Source organism: Melitaea cinxia, chromosome 2 (assembly GCF_905220565.1).
Source record: "Melitaea cinxia chromosome 2, ilMelCinx1.1, whole genome shotgun sequence".
NCBI classification, from domain to species: Eukaryota; Metazoa; Arthropoda; class Insecta; order Lepidoptera; family Nymphalidae; genus Melitaea; species Melitaea cinxia.
This window is the reverse complement of record NC_059395.1, coordinates 1,288,391-1,306,267: the sequence shown is the minus strand read 5'-3', so window position 1 is coordinate 1,306,267 and position 17,877 is coordinate 1,288,391. Positions and strand designations below refer to the sequence as shown.

At 32.5% G+C, this 17,877-nt stretch overlaps 1 protein-coding gene across 1 annotated transcript in view; it reads left to right on the top strand.

The window, feature by feature from the left end:
* Nucleotides 1-17,877, top strand: part of LOC123662811 (neuroligin-4, Y-linked) — a 75,315-nt gene that overhangs the window by 6,008 nt on the left and 51,430 nt on the right. The window contains exon 2 of the mRNA XM_045597610.1: nt 9,999-10,154. Coding sequence (XP_045453566.1) covers nt 9,999-10,154 — 156 coding nt within the window. The remainder of the gene's footprint in view (nt 1-9,998; nt 10,155-17,877) is intronic.

Below are 17,877 nucleotides of genomic sequence, written 5' to 3'. Positions count from 1 at the left end.
ACATCTTGGCAAAAAAATATACGCCAATGGTTTGGGAAAAGCACCCGTTCGTTATTCGGGGCTGCGGTATCAAGGATACAAATTGCCAAAATGATCGCCAAACTTCGTGAGAAGACGGCACTTTAAGAAGAAGAAGAACTAAACAACAGCAGACCGCCAGATTAATTATGTTTGTCAAATGGAAATAAGCAATCATTAATTACTATCTTTAAATATCTTTAATAATTAGGATGTTATAACATCCTAATAAACAAGAGAGTATAATAAAATATTCTTTAAAAAGGCAACGAGAAAACGCATTCTAAGCGGATCTTTTCGCTTTGAACAATATCTTAGAGATAAAATCTTAGGTGAGCGGATAATTATATTAAACAAGTCGAGGTGCGTCGTCTCATTGGATATAATACGCAGATTTTAACTTAAAAGCCGCAAGCGTAAATTTCAGATAACCTTATACTAACGTAGGATTATAACCGAAAATCACAGCAAATTTGTTTTAAGTGTCATAATATAATAACTTAGGCTTTTTAAGTATTGCGCTAAGTATCACGTGAAGTATACGTGAATAGTTGCACTGTTCCGACTTTTGTCATAATCATTTTGTCCTTATTCTGGAATTGGACACTGATATTTATACTGTTACCTTACAAAAGAACATAGTCCAAAAATACTATCAGTGTTGTTCTGGTGGTTATTAAAACAGCCAGATTTTCTAGGGATACGCTGAGGACAGGCTGAGAGATTTTGAGGAGAAGGATGACTATTGTGATGCTGCTGGTGCTGCAGAAATCCATTGGCTTTGGTAACTATTTAGCGTCAGGGGAGCCGCTTTTTGTTCTAGTAAATCAATAAACAAGAAATTTTCATTTGATTTTGCACGCCTCCAGGGAGGCTGTGCTTCATTATCACAAAATGAAAATTACGGGAAGTGCTTACTCTTAAGCCTTTATATTTTTGTAACAATGTCAAGTTTTGCCTTTTTTTAATACTATTATATATAGTAAAGGGAATCGAATCGGTCGAAATCGACTTCAATTAACCATCAAATCAGGTTAATCATTTGGCGTCAACTTTTTGGATGTATGGATGATAGTAAAATAACGCGAAAACCGATTTACGTAATTAGCCCTTTTTTTTTCTTATGCTAGAAAACTATGAGTTAATACTACAATAATTTATTTTTTATTATCTTCGAGCCAGTAATTCAATTATTAATTATACGAACTTTCGTAGTAAGCTCAATAATTAAAATTTCTAGTAAATAGAAGTTGGGGGCGTGCACTTTTGGATTTTCCAAACTATTTTGTATTCCGATATATTTGGAACACCACATAATATCTAAATGTCGAATAATTTCGAAAAGTCTGCCCCCTAATTAAATTGTGTTTTGTATTTAAATTATTTACTAATTAAAAGTGTACTTTTTTCAAAAAATTCTGTTACCTTTCAATTTATAAGAATTTTTCGGTTCTTTATTCAAAAGTAAAAACATTAAATAAATACGAAAAATGAAATGAAAAAAATACTTTATTTTCTTACCCGCAAGTAAATTCGTTTAAGAATTTTATTATAAGAAAAGCATATATTTTAAGCAAAATAAATAACGTTTGTAAACGACATACATAAGTAGGAACATTTGTCTGAATCTCATGGATATTTATGTATGTTAATGCAAATACAATATTTCTAGTGAATAATGTCAAAAAAAAAAAAAATACGTTCTTCTTGTATGAAATTTTTAAAATGTGGTGGATGTTATATGTGTTATTGGTGATGTGTGCTGCTGCTCGTCGTATGCCTCGATTGTTACTTGTCTTACGCATAGCATGTAAATTCATGTAAGTTCCCTGGTATTATGATTGCAATTTGAAACAATTGTAATGACATTCATTACGCTTGAAAATCTAATTGGAGCTTCACTTCAGCCTATCGCACTCCACTGCTGGACATAGGCCTCCACAAGTTGGATATTATTATATTAAAAACTATGTTTGCCATTAGTCGCCTCTTACACCCACGGGAAGAGAGGGGGTGGCTATTTTCTTTAGTGCCGTAACCACACAACAGCTTAATTGAAGCTTACTACTTAAGAATTGATTTTCATATAAGACCCCCGGTATGAAAAAATATGAGGATTAAAATCCACTGAACGAATGACCTCCTTACGTTTTTTTTTTTTTTAATTTTTTAATTTTTTTTGTTTAATTTTTTTTTTTTATTGAAGAGGGGGCAAACGGACATTTGGCTCACATTGGTTATCACGTTGACATTGGTTGGGTATCTCGTAACGCCATCTATCGGAACCCAATAGGGTTCTTTGATTCGTTATTTACCATTTGATGTGGTACTGGTCTTTTTTTTAGACCTGTCAACCTGAAGGACTAAACTCCAGTCGTGCGTCAGAGCTGAAAAACACAGTTTTTTCTCTGTTCTTTTAAATTCTCATCTCCACAATTAATAAAAAATAAATAAATAATAAACGTCTCACACCCAACGGCCCCTCTAGGATTCACTGCTATGTACAGGGTCCGAAAACACACACACACACACACACACGCACCACACAACAAAAACACAAACGCCCATACCACGGCAAACACCTGAATTGACAATACTATTGTATATCATATACGGGGATCGAATCCGCTACCGCCAGCGCTAATTTTAAAATTCTTTAAAAACGTAGAGCTTTTCTAAACAACAAAACTTTTAAAAAGCGTAAAGCAAATCTCATCTTTAAAAGTTAGACAACGACCCCTGAGCAATGAAATCCTAAGTATAAGTAAAATAAATTTTAGCGTTAATTGTGTGTCATTAAGGTGTCAGTAGTGTTGTCATGCGATTGTATTCTAGTACGCGTGGTAAGATTTCATATATGATGGTAGCTCACGTCATTTACTTTAATTATATATCTTATAACCCTTACTTTAAGATTTATATTCTGGTAAAGTGATGATGACCCATAACTCCCATTAATGTTCACGGTTCTATAATGCAGCTGAAAACTATAAAAATCGATCAGATTTTAAAAATATTATCTGATAAGCTTTTCTAAGTCAATCCTTATATTAAAATTATATCTTTTGGATTCACATATTACGAATAGACATCCAATAAATAAAATGCAATTTGATGGTGGAACCTGCCAGTACCAATCAGCATCAGTTCCTTTCAGCATCTCATTTTAATATCATACATTTCCTATAATAGTAGTCATATGAATTTTTCGAAGTGATCTCATAAAATCAATTGTAAGAATTTTTTTTTTGGGTTTTAGAAGCAAATAAATAAAATTTCATTCAGTGTTGCAGTTACACAAAAACTTGCTAAAGAGTTGATAAATAAAATTTAAACGAAAACAGAAAATAATTTTCCAGCCTTACCTTTTAAATTTCAGGAGTTTAAATTTAAATATTTGATGGATTAAATCAAGAAAAGTTTTATCGTGAAGCATTCGTAAGCCTGCCAAGCGGTTTAAAGTTTGAAAAAATTAGATCCATTCCCTCTCTGTGTCTACAAAGAGTTTCACACTGAATGCGGTATTACGCTGTATTTATACATCGATTGAATTTAGCTTCCTAAAATTCATGGCAAACATCTTCGTCATTTTATATGCACCATTTTTTTATACTAAAAAGAGCAGCGGATACCTATGGATTCCTGCAATACTAGAAGCGTTATAAGGGCGTTGCCATCACTAGAAAGATTGCTCTCTCCTTTGTCTCTGGGTACCTTACTACAAGAAAACAATAGAACTTGAGTGCAACATTATTTGGTTTTTATTTTATGTAAGATTGAGGCACTTCTTCGGCCGGAACGATGAAAATTTTCTACAAAATATTTCCTACTGTGTCCAAGCTCATTTAAAAATTTCAAATAATAGCCATTATTTTCCTATGAAAATTTAAATCCGAAGATAATAACAATAAATCGTTATGAGGTAAAAAATATGTCACAATGGCACCGCACCAAATCGCGTTCGATGTGAATTCGCCTTAAAGCGTTTTCTTAACAAAAACTTGATTTATTCCGCGATCCATCATTGCCGCGATAAGGCCAGCTTGCCAATTCTGAACCTCCGAGGCTCTCTTTTTGTAACGGCCCGCATTTGAATGGGAGATACGAACTTTGTTCCTGATAGGTATTTGATATTGTTCCCTTTTAAATAAAGTACTAGATATAACAATAGATTTAGGTCTCATAGAAATAGATTTAATCATATTTTGTGGTATTCAATACAATAAATAAGCTTTGCTTGAAAAGGGTATAACAAAACATCACGGGACAGAAGCGTATAATTCCAATTTATGAGTATGTAGTAGATTGGCTGATATTTGTTAGTGACCCTTTAAGTGATGTTGTTATATGGCTTATATATATTTTTTTTTATATAACTAGGTCAGCAAAAAGTATACGGCTCATCTGATGGTAAGTGATTACCGTAGCTCATAGACGTATGCAACACCAAAAGCATCGCAAGAGCGTTGCCTACCCCATTCCCAATTTCCCCAGGAGCTCTGGTCACCTTACTCACCATGAACATACTGCTTGAAAAAAGTTTTATTTTGCTCTGATCTTCTGTAAGATCTAGATACTACCCCAGTCGGGCTGATCCATATTTTGAGAACGAAATTCTTTACTTTACCCTACCTCAGTTAAAAAGTTACTAACATCGAATGTATGGTCCCATCTATCTATGTATTTCAGCTCTAAAAACATTGACCATGAACTTTGAAAATGACGAATTCTTATAAATTGTTATTGGTACGACTATGGAGTATCATATTGTAATTATATCGGATCGAATAAAACATATTTCAAGAATATTGTTTTACTACACTTATGACACTTTGTGAATAATAAAATAATTTTCGAAGTAAAACTTATTTACGCACGCTTGACTTAGGGAGTAAGCTGGTGAATGCGCGACGAGAGCGTTACGAAAAGTGTGATTGGGAGAGGTGACTGGAAGTTGAGAGGGAGATATAAGTTAGTGAAGATAGAAAGAGAGAGAGTTATCTTTCGTATTTTAATGGGACAACTTAAGTGGTTTTCCTTCAGTCGTGTGGTCTAAAATACACTCTTTTTTTTTTACTTGTGCGCAGAGGAACATTACCGACTAAAAGTTTGGATAGGCCATACTAATATTTGAATTTGTTCAGACCCTCGTTTTTGTGATGTGTGTTTTCCGGATTCTTGCTCTGCTGAAGACCGTTTATTGTAATGCATTTGATTATTATTTCTAATTTTATCGTTCAAACTAGACTTGATTATTTACATTTTTTTATATAAAGTTATGTCCACAGGCTTAAAGTGCCCATGCTTTTGTTATTCCGATTTTTAGTTTTATTACTGATCGTTTACTTGTTACACTACTGCAGCTTACATTAAGAGAACTAATTATTCTGTCTTAGTATCCCTAATGCAGACGTGAGTCCACCGACCAAAATTATGCTAAACTTAATTGATATCTTACATGCAAAAAGACATAGAATTATATTGCGCCTTACTTTAATTATTGTTGTCACTATTATAATAATTATTATTATCTATGTTTATATATACACTTACTTGCTATCAATAATATATGTACACTTATTGTCTAGTTAATGTATATGTACATTATGGCCTACTTGGTTTGGATTATTTACATTTACATTATTAGACGTGTAAGCTTTGTATTAAAAAACTGTAATCATCGCAGTGGTTCCGGAGATTATCATCCACACAGTCAAATTCTTATAAATATTTCTCTCATAACCCTCGACCTTTTGATGTTTCATTAATCAGATAAACCTCTTAAAGAGACGTCAAGTGACCGTCCTTTGCTCGTCAGATAACTCGTAAACATAACATATCGGTATAATTTGTTATCCTTAACTGAACAACTTTGAGATTATTTCATTGATATTGATATTGTTATTTTTAGTTGTTTTATTACTTTTGTTTTTTACTGATTTTGTTTATTTTTTTATTTCAATTTATCCACCGTGCCTCGGAGAGCACGTTAAGCAGTCGATCCCGGTTGTTATCATATACGCCTGATAGCGATCGTTACTCATAGTAGTGAATATAGCCGCCAACCCACATTAGAGCAGCGTGGTGGATTAAGCTCTGATCCTTCTCCTTTATGGGGAAACAGGCCTATGCCCAGTAGTGGGATATTACAGGCTGAAGCGAGGCCATTTATTGTGGGAGGCAATATAGTATTAACTCAACCAATAGTAGAAGAGCATGAGATATACAAACAAAATTTCTTAGAGAAATTTGGTTTATATGTCCGTATATCTTGTTCTTCGTTGGAAGCTTGTTTACATATAGCAAAAAAGGTCGTCTTTACGCCTTCCTTGTCTGCTTTTCATTACCACTTACTTGTTACAAAGTTAACAATTATCTATAATATAAAAATGAGTCGCTGAATGTGTTGCTAAGCGCAAAACTCGAGAACGGTTGGACCGATTTCGCTAATTCTTTTTTTAAAATATTCCTTGAAGTACGAGGATGGTTCTTACGGAGAGAAAAATTCTAAAAAAAAAAATTAAATTTCCTGAAAAAGTCTAAAAACAACACTTTTCTATACTCCCATACAAAAGATTTGTGATAATACTTAAAAGTCAATTTGAACTTTAATATCATACGATAAAGTTTGTGTTAGGCGATACGAAGTTCGCCGGGTCAGCTAGTCTTCTATATAATAAATAAAAATAAATGTTGCTAAGCGCAAAACTCGAGAATGGCTGGACCAATTCAGCTAATTTATTATTTTGTATGTTCCTCAAGGCCCACGGAAAGTTTGAATACTAAAAAAGGTGGACAAATAATAAAAATAAAAAATAATTTTACTATTAACTTTTGACAGAACAAAGTCTGTCCGGACAGCTAGATGATATGATAATTTGAACAGTTTTATGATACAATTAAACAACAATTTCGTAGAGATGACGAGAGCAAAGCTATTACAAATATCCAGCAGCATTCTATAAAACCGTATGCGTTAGTTTTCCAACATGTGCTTCGTTATTAGTTGGAATGGTGTTACAAGTTTCGTTCTGCCTCATAAATTGTTTTCAGCCAGTTTTATTGTTCATCGTTTATTGGTTTTGATATATACGAAAAATTGTTTATGATCATATCGTAACTGTTATATAAAAGTTATCAGACGAGTATTGTTGTATTTATTGATGGATAATCTTTGATGGTATTGTAGGCTAATGTTTGTGTGACTTACCGAGTACATAAATGATAAAGATTTGTGAACTTAGTGACTCTATATTTCATACAAAACTGAGGTAGGGCACAGCAACTGAGGTAGGGCACAGCAGGAATTTCCTGCTCAAAATATGGAGCAGCCCGACTGGGGTAGTACCTCGACCTTACAGAAGATCACAGCAAAATAATACTGTTTTCAAGCAGTATTGTGTTCCTGTTGGTGAGTAAGGTGACCAGAGCTCCTGGGGGGATTGGGGATTGGGTCGGAAACGCGCTTGCGATGCTTCTGGTGTTGCACGTGTCTATAAGCTACGGTAATCGCTTACCATCAGGTGAGCCGTACGCTTGTTTGCCAACTTAGTGACATAAAAAAAAATACAAGATATTATTTTTTTATAAAAACACAGTTAATATATTTTTTTAAAGTGTAACTGCGGAGTTTCTTTCCAGTTCTTCTCTTCAAATTCTGTATTCTCAAACGATTAAATTATTATCATCTCTCAATATAATTGATTTCAAGTAAGGCATGAATGAGAGACGAATACTTTTGAAAAATAAATTAAGCACTTTCACTAATTAAATATGCAATATTCTCACTTATCTTTCAATTAACATGTAAATTTCTTTCCCATACATAAAAAGTACTTCAAGCAATTCAGCGCTGAAATCTGAACAATACAGCAATGCGAGAAGATTTAAACCATCCATAATTATTTCGAGTCAAACGTAAATATATATCAGTATATATCAAATTATTAATAGAACAAAACAGTATTATTTACTTTCAAATAAGTTAAGTGACTTTATTGAAAAAATTAAAAAGCTATATTAAAGTTATAGAAAATATAAAATATCCCATTAAACTCCTAACAATGGAGCAGTTATGACAAATGTCAGATACTTAAAATTTAACGCTTTGGGTTATCAAGTTCTTTATGTGTTCGAATATTAAATCATATAGCAATAATACGATATTATAATAATTGCATGTAAATTGTATTTTAAAATGAAATAATAAATCACTATTTGATTGGTGTCGATATTTTTTTTATATTATTCTTTTCAATTTGTCGAACTTATTTTTTTATATAATACCTATTTTACCTTACAAAGGCTTTTCTATTGAAGTTTTTCGAGATTAATAATTTTCTTATACAACTGTCACATAAAAAATTAAAAATAGCAGCATATTTTTATCGTGTTTTAAAAATTAGTATAATAATAATATGCTTATATGTATGAGCATCCTTTTTTAAAACTTAAGTCAAGATTAATAAAAATATTAAGCTAAGCCAAGATATAACGAAGTTATTAAGCACTAAGTAACGTCTGGTCGTTCCTTCAGATTAAGTATTATAGCGTTAGAATACATAAATGTAGATAAAACATAAAAAGTGTGACCGTACCCGCGAATGATGGCCGCAGGACGCCATTTTATTAAAGCTTCCATTTAACGAAATGGCGTCATACGGCGGCCATATTCTTTTTATATCCTTGGACATTGGCGGAGTGATTTAGAGATATTACTTTTTTTTTTAAATTGTAATTCTCTTTATCACTAGCTTATCTGGATAGTTTTCATATTGCGAACATTGTGTGTTGTAGCATTACCTCGTACACTTAAAGATAACACCCGATTTGTGGGCAAAAATGCGATATTGTCAATAATTTAACCATTAACCTCTCTAGATCTTGTCTAGCTGTGTTTTCTTACTATTCAAAACGCAGAACCTTTGTTGATTTACAGGTTGCGTAAGGACCAATATTTGCATTTGATTTAATATTCCTTACCATACAAAAACAAAATAAATTTATCAATCTTTTAGTAACTACAGGCAAGAGACGTGATTTTCTACGAAGAAATGTTGGAGCGTAATTAGGCACACTACTCTTATACGGAGTGGCGAATATTCATGTTTCCGAATTTCTTCTGAAATGTGCATCATAATGTTTAAATATTTATATTTGCTTTTCCCGACGAACCGAATTTGCATAGTGATAACTATATTTCGCATTTCAACTAAACCGAAATGGAGGTTATACGGGAGTTCCATAAATTTTTAACGTGAATAGACTGAATTATGGTATTAAATAATTACAGATTTAGATATTTCTACTCTAATACATAAAACATGACTATTCGAAATGGTACAAAACTATGATTACTATTGACGCCACGTTGGCGCAACGGTCACAGCTATAGATTGTTTCTGTGACGCTGGCGGTTGCGGGTTCGATACCCGCATATGACAAACATTTGTATTGGCCATAAAGGTGTTCGCCGTGATCTGGGTGGTTGTGCAGTCCTTGTGGGTCTCACCACCGTGCTTCGGAGAGCACGTTAAGCCGTCGGTCCCGGTTGTTATCATGTACACCTGATAGCGATCGTTACTCATAGTAGGGAATATATCCGCCAACCCGCATTGGAGCAGCGTGGTGGATTAAGCTCTGATTCTTCTCCTACATGGAGAAAGAGGCCTATGCCTAGTAGTGGGATATTACAGGCTGAAGCGTGTTATGATTACTATTCAAAATTAGTTAACTTTGAACTGTTACTAACTAAATTGTGTTCAATTTGATTTTATTTAAATCTAAGTAAAAAGATAATTTCAAGTACATATTTTTAAGCACCTATTCTTTTAACGACCCATATCTATCTAAAAAATAACCATTTAATTACAAAGTTGGAACCAAAGAATGAAGAAATAATGAAAAGATAATTTTTTGATATCTGTTCCAAGATCCCTCTTGTCACTAAAGACTGTATTAAATTTGAGCCATTCTTTCAGCTGGTGTTCGTGACGCTGTAGCGAGGTATCCAGTTCTAGTCTTCGTGCACGGAGAAAGTTACGAATGGAGTTCTGGAAACCCATACGATGGAACCGTCCTGTCGTCCCACGCGGGTCTCGTGGTGGTCACCATAAATTATAGACTCGGTATTTTAGGTACGTACGATTTTAATTCATAATTAAGTGAATAGCTTTGAATAACAAGCGCTTGAATTAGCAATAATTAGTTTCAAACGATAAATAACTATAAAATTTAAAAATTTAACCATCTCGTTAGTTGTAAAAATGTAAATACCCTTTAAACAAAGTCGCAAATAGAATGTAAATAATAAAACTTAAATCATTCCAGAAATTAATATCAGAAATAACGATATAAACGTAACAAAAGATACTAAAAGATTTACTAATCGTAAAGACGAGTTAAGATCTGTAGATGACAACAATGAACATAAAAACAAATGTAATTTCGTGGTCCATTGCGTACGAGACTTGGCAGTAACTGACTTTTGATTTGCATAATATAATAGTTAATAGCAAATATGGGCTATATGGAGAAAATTAGAGACATATCCTAGCTCATAAAGTATATGGACATATCATGTGTAAACATTTAGTAGGGCTTGTCGCTGTGATTACTATAATAACCAACGCGCAATAACACGGAGTTTGATCATGCAATATTGCTATTAAAGATTCCATGTTATTATGATGCCGGTTTTAATATTGTTTACGTAAGTAAGCTTGCAAATTGTACATGGTAATTTGATTTCGTTTTTTGTGTCACGAGGAATATTAAGTTTTATTAGCTTGTTAATATTGTGTCAAATATGCTGTAAATTAAATTTTAGACGTGTTTTTCTGGTTTAGAAAAATTATAAAAATATTTTTATTAGCTTATTATTCTATATAATATTTAAGATGGACCAACGACTTGAGGAGGGTATATGGTAGTAACTGGATAGCTAAACCGATTGATTGGGTCATGTGGCGTACCCTGGGGCTTACATCCAGCAGTTAACTTTAATAGGTTGATGATGATGATGATCCCTCAATAATTATGTAGTAGACCTTATTTAAAAAAAAAGCTGTTGAAGAATTAATGCCATAAACACATTCGCAACTCCTATATCATTGCAGATATCTTAGCTAGTATTAACTTAAATGCCAGGTGGACATATCTGATCATTTGCACACCTTATATGAAAAATAAAGTTATTCTATCTTATATAGGATCTTAGTCAATCTTATAAATTTATTACTTACTTGGAAATACATAAACAAAGTGACAATCGAGTGATCAATTGATCGCAGATTCAAGTCAAGACTTATATAAATCATTAATTAGTCCAACTGTGTCAACGGCTTCTGACGGATTAATATCCAATCTTTCTTCTTCGTTTGAAAAAAGAAGACAAATGGAAGTGGATCATTCGTAATCTTAAACAACACAACGAATATCTGCTGAATAGAATTGGATTAAATCATATTGTATAAGTGTACTTCAGTGACTTTAAACAAAACAGACCAAAAGATGGAGGCGGGGAGACAGAAGACGTTTTAAATGGAACCGTTAGGTACTTTCAATTAAAATTTCATCGTATTCATTTTTTGTGTCGATTATAAAGTTAGGGATTGTCATTTATGTTGATAAAAAAGTTTCAAACATTTAATTCTTTTAAAAAATAAAGCGAAAAAATTTGTATTGTCACCAATTCTACAATACCACGTTTCTTAAAATTATCTTTTAGTACACAATACTTGTTGCAAGTACCAAAGTATTTGTTCGTTGTTTGAAATAGTACCCTCATTACTATAGGACCTTGTTATGGTTATATGTTTCTGGAAAATTATTTTTAACCTATTTGTCAAACTTTTGTTGTTCGAATAAAAAAGTTATGTTTAATATGAAAAACAAATAAAGACATTTGTAAAGTATCAAAGTGTATTTGTATTCTTGTAACGCGTATACGGATGACGGTATCCGACAGGTGAAAGTTTTTGATTCATTATTCTGGTTTTTTAACATCGAATTCTACTACATTTATTAGATATTTCTAAGTTGTAGTTTATTAATTAAGGAGAGATAGATTCTACTGGCCTATTTTATCTGCCTATTTGTATCGTCATCCCTCAAACAGAGTATTCCAAAGCTGGTGAAAAAGGTCCTAAACATAAAGTTAGCGATAAAATTTAAGTCACTTATATATTTTTTTTAATTTTAATGGTCACTATGATAATCAAAATATTTTATTTCGAGTTTTTGATGTTCCGGTACTAATACAATCGCCGTGATTAAACGGGGGCGCTAAAGTTTTTGCGGGTAGACGTTAAAATATTTATTGATATCGTGCCTACCCTCTTTGTTTTTCGTTTCGAACACAAGTGTCAAACCAAAATCTTATAGTTACATATGGGCTTTACCTAATAAAGTCAGTATTTCACAACTTATGTCTTACAACACAAAACACTTTCAAGCTATTGTGACATCCCATTTCTTCTCAAAATATTACCCTAGATATCTCTTCGAAAGGATTATTTGTAAACCCTAATCTAATATCAAATTATTGCTTATAATATCTTTTATATTCCTCAGGAACAATCTACACAATTTAGACAAGAGAAATAATGTTTCTCGAGCCTTTTAGATTAGACTGTTACGTTTGTAACGTCTTTTCTGGAATTATTCCTATATTTATGAAACCATCAATGTCAAGTATATTACAGGATGTCTTGTTTTCTGAAAATGGGATTGTTGAGGATAAATGTTTACTCGAGTTAGTGGGGTGAATGAGATTTTGTTCCGTTTATTTGGTCAAGTGGTTGGTTGTTGTTACGTTTCCTTGAATTGCTAGAATTGGTGTAATTATAATTGGGATAATAGCCATAGAAAAAGGTTAAGTGTGTCAACTTCCAGATGTTATATTTTCAACAGTTTTTTGCAATTGAAACCCATCATAAATTTACGTTATACGTTTTAATAAACGTTTAACTATACGTTTTAACTATAAATGAACATATATAATAATTAATACACGTAGAAATATTTTAATATTTTTAGCAAAATTTTGATTAATGGATTTTTGGTTATTAAATCGATCAGTAAAAATGTATAAAGTTTCCTTTATTATAAAATTCAATTGTTTATTTATTGTTTATCATCAATTTAATAAGCGTTTCGAAATAGTTAATTTCGACTGCTGAATGATAAATTATTATTTAAAATTACAAACAAAATTCAATAGGCACTTTAATAAACTCAAAATTTATACTCGAGTCTGATTAAAAATAATTTATATATATATATACTAGCTGTGCCCGCGACTTCATCCGCGTGAAATTTAATAAAAAAGTTATCGTTCAGTTGGCAGAGTTATAAAATAAATAAATTACTAAAATAAAAGTAGCCAAGTTACTCCTTACTACATCAGCTATCTGCCAGTGAAAGTCCCGTCAAAATTGGTCCAACCGTTTCAGAGATCAGCCGGAACAAACAGACAGGCAGACAGACAGACAGACAGACAAAAATTGGAAAAAATATTATTTTGGTAGCGGTAACATTAAGCGGTTATTTTAATATTACAAACAGACACTCCCATTTTATTTAGTTGTATAGATATTGATGCGTATTCTATAATCGAAACTAGTACATAAGGAAAGATTGTCGTCAATTTGTAAACTCTTAAAAAAAAAAACTCTAAAAAGGAAACAATGACACAGAGTGTACCATACAAAAGAGTCTGTGCGAAGCGATTGGTAGATTCGGCTGTTAGTAGAAGTCAATCAGAATTATTGGGCACTCGCTATTAGGAAGCGAGTCAGAGTGACATTGTGGTATTCCTTAGTTGGAAGATACACATACATATAGAAGATCACAGCTGAATAATACTCCTATCAAGTCTTGGTCGTATTTACCCTAAGGCCAAAAGGGTCATCGCCTGAAGCGGTACCTTGACAGGGGTTACGCAAGCCTTGCACGAGGGGCGGCTTAAGCCGAGCATACATAAAAAAAGGCTAGCGAAAATGTATTACAGATATTTGCCTTTTACACGATGTATGGGTGGAAAGAGAGGCTAAAAAAGGTCAGCCGAAGAATTTCAAAGACAATAATCAATTTTATTCCAATCATCCGTAATAATTATATACGCTGCTTCTGGGACGGCAAACGGCCCGGGGCACTGTTTTAAATACGCCATCAATCATATTATAAATTGTCAGTTAATATTATGTTCCTGGTGATATGAAAAAACTAATAATGGAATTTTCCCTATTCCATTTTCAAAATAAATATGAGATACCATATCTCATTATGGCTGGCCCACTCGTCCAGTTGTTGGTGACCCTGCCTTTCACTCCAATGGACGTAGATTAGATTTCCGATTTGAGTCTGGGTGTAATAACTAGATGTAATATTGTAACGTAAACATATATTTTTGAAAAAATATATTTGAAAAATATTATCAGCCGGCTGTTACCTAAATCACAGGCTATAATTTGCCTTTTATAGGAATAGATGATGATACATTTAAATCTATTACTATCTAATACTTCTAGACTAGAATAATTGTGTTTGCTCGCAAACGAAAAAAAAAAACTGACTTCAATTACATCGACAAGTAATACAACGTAGATCGACGAAAAAATAGTCAAGCAACTACGCGTTATCAAAGATTACTTGAAAAGTAGTTATCAGATCTCGATAAAATTTATATGTGACCACACGATAAACATCGGCTTTCGAATAAATTAAAAATTATCAAAATCGGTACACCCAGTAAAAAGTTATTACGGATTTTCGAGAGTTTCCCTCGATTTCTCTGAGATCCCATCATCAGATCCTGGTTTCCTTATCACGGTACCAAACTAGGGATATCCCCTTTCCAACAAAAAAAAGAATTATCAAAATCGGTACATCCAGTAGAAAGTTATGCGGTATAATACAACGTAGGTCGACGAAAAAAGCGTCAAGTAAAAATGCATTATTAGATATAACTCGAAAAGTAGTTGTTAGATCTCAAATAAATTTAAATGGAACCGATTGGCACACACCACCTTTCGATTAAAAGAAAATTTGCCGGAATCGGTCTACCCGGTCAAAAGTTCTGATGTAACATACATTAAAAAAAAAAAAAAAATACAGTCGAATTGAGGACCTCCTACTTTTCTGGAAGTCGGTTAATTGTCTTCGAGTATTAACAATATATCGAGTATTATAATATAATTTTTTAAACTATCTTCAATTTACGGAATTCGACATATCACAACTTCGTGGTAAATAAAGACAAATCAATCAAATTATTTTATAAGAATAATTGACACAATACATGCTTATTCACGTAACACTTCGGGCTTTACTATGTCTCTATAAATTTAAGAGCGAGCTTGGTAATATATAATTCATGTTTCTCACGGCGGACGTCCGATTTTGCGGGCAACACGTATCAAATAAAGTAATGTATCTCATTTCTTCTGTAGATCCCTAGAGAAACTAAGTTGCTGACGTTGGCTGAAATATTACACGTATTCCTGTTTACTGTTGTTTTCTAGATTCAATTGAATTCTAGATGTACTTTGCCTGACTTCGGTTAGGATTTTATACTTGTTATTTTAACTCTAATGGCATTAGTTTTTTCTGTAGAACAATTTTACTAAATTTTATAGATTGTTGGTTGTTAAAATTGTAACTGCGAAGTTTTGTTATTGATTCTTTCACACAAATTTACTTTCTGAACTGTCGATTTATTTGTTAAAGTGGATTTGTAAAATTGCAACAAAAATCTACTCTTGGACTCTTAAACAAGTAACACACAAATAAAAAACACAAAAATAAAATCGTACATATCCTCTATATCGACAGAATGAAAACGGAATTGAGTATTATTTATTTTTGACCGAAGAGAAATTTCAGCAATAGTATTGTCTCTAACACTAGGAGTCAAAACATCAACAGTGGTGAAATAGTTGTTGAGTGTGTCAAGATCAGTTGATTTACAAATATTATCACGTTACCTCCCAATCCCTAATGTGTTCAGAAACTTCCAAAGTAAGTACTTAGTAATTACAATCCCTTTTAGAAGCTTTAATTAAAATAACAAACTTGAAATCCATATTTTTAATTATTAAGCGATGAAAAAACAGAGGAGGTTCTCAAGTCAACGTATAACTTTTTACGAAGTGGTACGATTTTGATAATTCTTTTAAAGTGAAACTTTTAGGCGCATGAGGGTAAATTTTCAACGGATAAAACGCAATAATAATAATATTAGCGACACGAAGATGTGTAACGTTTTTGTCGAACAACAGAGCCACCTAGCGTGTACTGTAGAAACTACAAAAGATTTATTATATTAATATCGATAGTATTACATAGCAAACTAACTAGATGGCGCTGTAACGGAAATCTAAAGCTTTAGGTTTGTATAAATATAGACGAGATTTAAAAAATAGTTTGCCAAAGAAGTTTCACTCTGACAGGTGTACTTTGTAAGCACGCACTTTTTTTATTGAATTTTTATACCACAAAGTTGGTCGCATATAGATTTGGGAAAAAAATTCCAACCCTAAGAATGGGAAAACAGGGATGATTTATTGTTCACTCACAGGCTTTAATACTGAGGTGTATATTTTTTTCTCATTATTCGATTGTTCTAAATATCCTTTGTCATTAGTAACATTTTTGTAGACCTACCCATATTGGTTATAAAGCCTGTTTTCAAAGTATTTATACTGTGGAACAAATAATATGTAAAGTAGGATTATATAGCAGTTAATAGTTAAAGTAGCTTAAAGTAAGCTTGTAGTAATTAGTAGATTATATATACGATATTGTTTTGTTAATCTTGTACCTACGTATTTTTATCCCATTTAATAAAGTACACGTTTTCGGGAATAATTATGAACAATTGAACAAAATATTTTCGCCTTTGATTGTAAAACTCAATCGGGCTTATTATAAATGTGCATTATTATAATTGGATAATTATCTTTTATCTTTTGTCAACATATCTGACGTTTGAACAACAGTACTGATATTAATTATACCAAAGTCAAATTCAGAGAAAATCTATTTGTAAATTTAATCTATTCAATAAAATAGGCTATTTATAAATTTTCCATTTATAATGTTAATGAAATTTTTAACTGAGGTAGGGCACAGCAGAAATTTCCTGCTCAAAATATGGAGCAGCCCGACTGGGGTAGTACCTCGACCTTACAGAAGATCACAGCAAAATAATACTGTTTTCAAGCAGTATTGTGTTCCTGTTGGTGAGTAAGGTGACCAGAGCTCCTGGGAGGATTGGGGATCGGTTCGGCAACGCGCTTGCGATGCTTCTAGTATTGCAGGTGTCTATAAGCTACGGTAATCGCTTACCATCAGGTGAGCCGTACGCTTGTTTGCCGGGTTTGCAAATAACAGACAAGTATATTTTTTTATATATATTGACTTGAAGGTGAAAGTTCATGTAATAACTAATTACACACCAAATCTTTTCTGTTTGTATTATTACTAGCTGTGACCGTGACTTCGTCCGCGTAGAATTTAACAAAAATGTTATTGTTCAGTTCCCAGAGTTATGAAACAAATAAATTTCTTAAATAAAAGTAGCCTAAGTTACTTCTTATTACATCAGCTAGTGAAAATCCCCTCAAAATCAGTCCAGTCGTTTCAGAGATTAGCCGGAAGAAACAGACAGACAGACAGACAAAAATTGTAAAAAATATTATTTTGGTATAAGTACCGTGTATACATCCATATGCATTTAGTAAAAAGCGGTTATTTTAATATTACAAACAGACACTCCAATTTTATTTATTTTTATAGATAATTCTTATGCTTACAAATAAAAAAGTACTGTATGTATGTCGTCGTTATTATATTAAA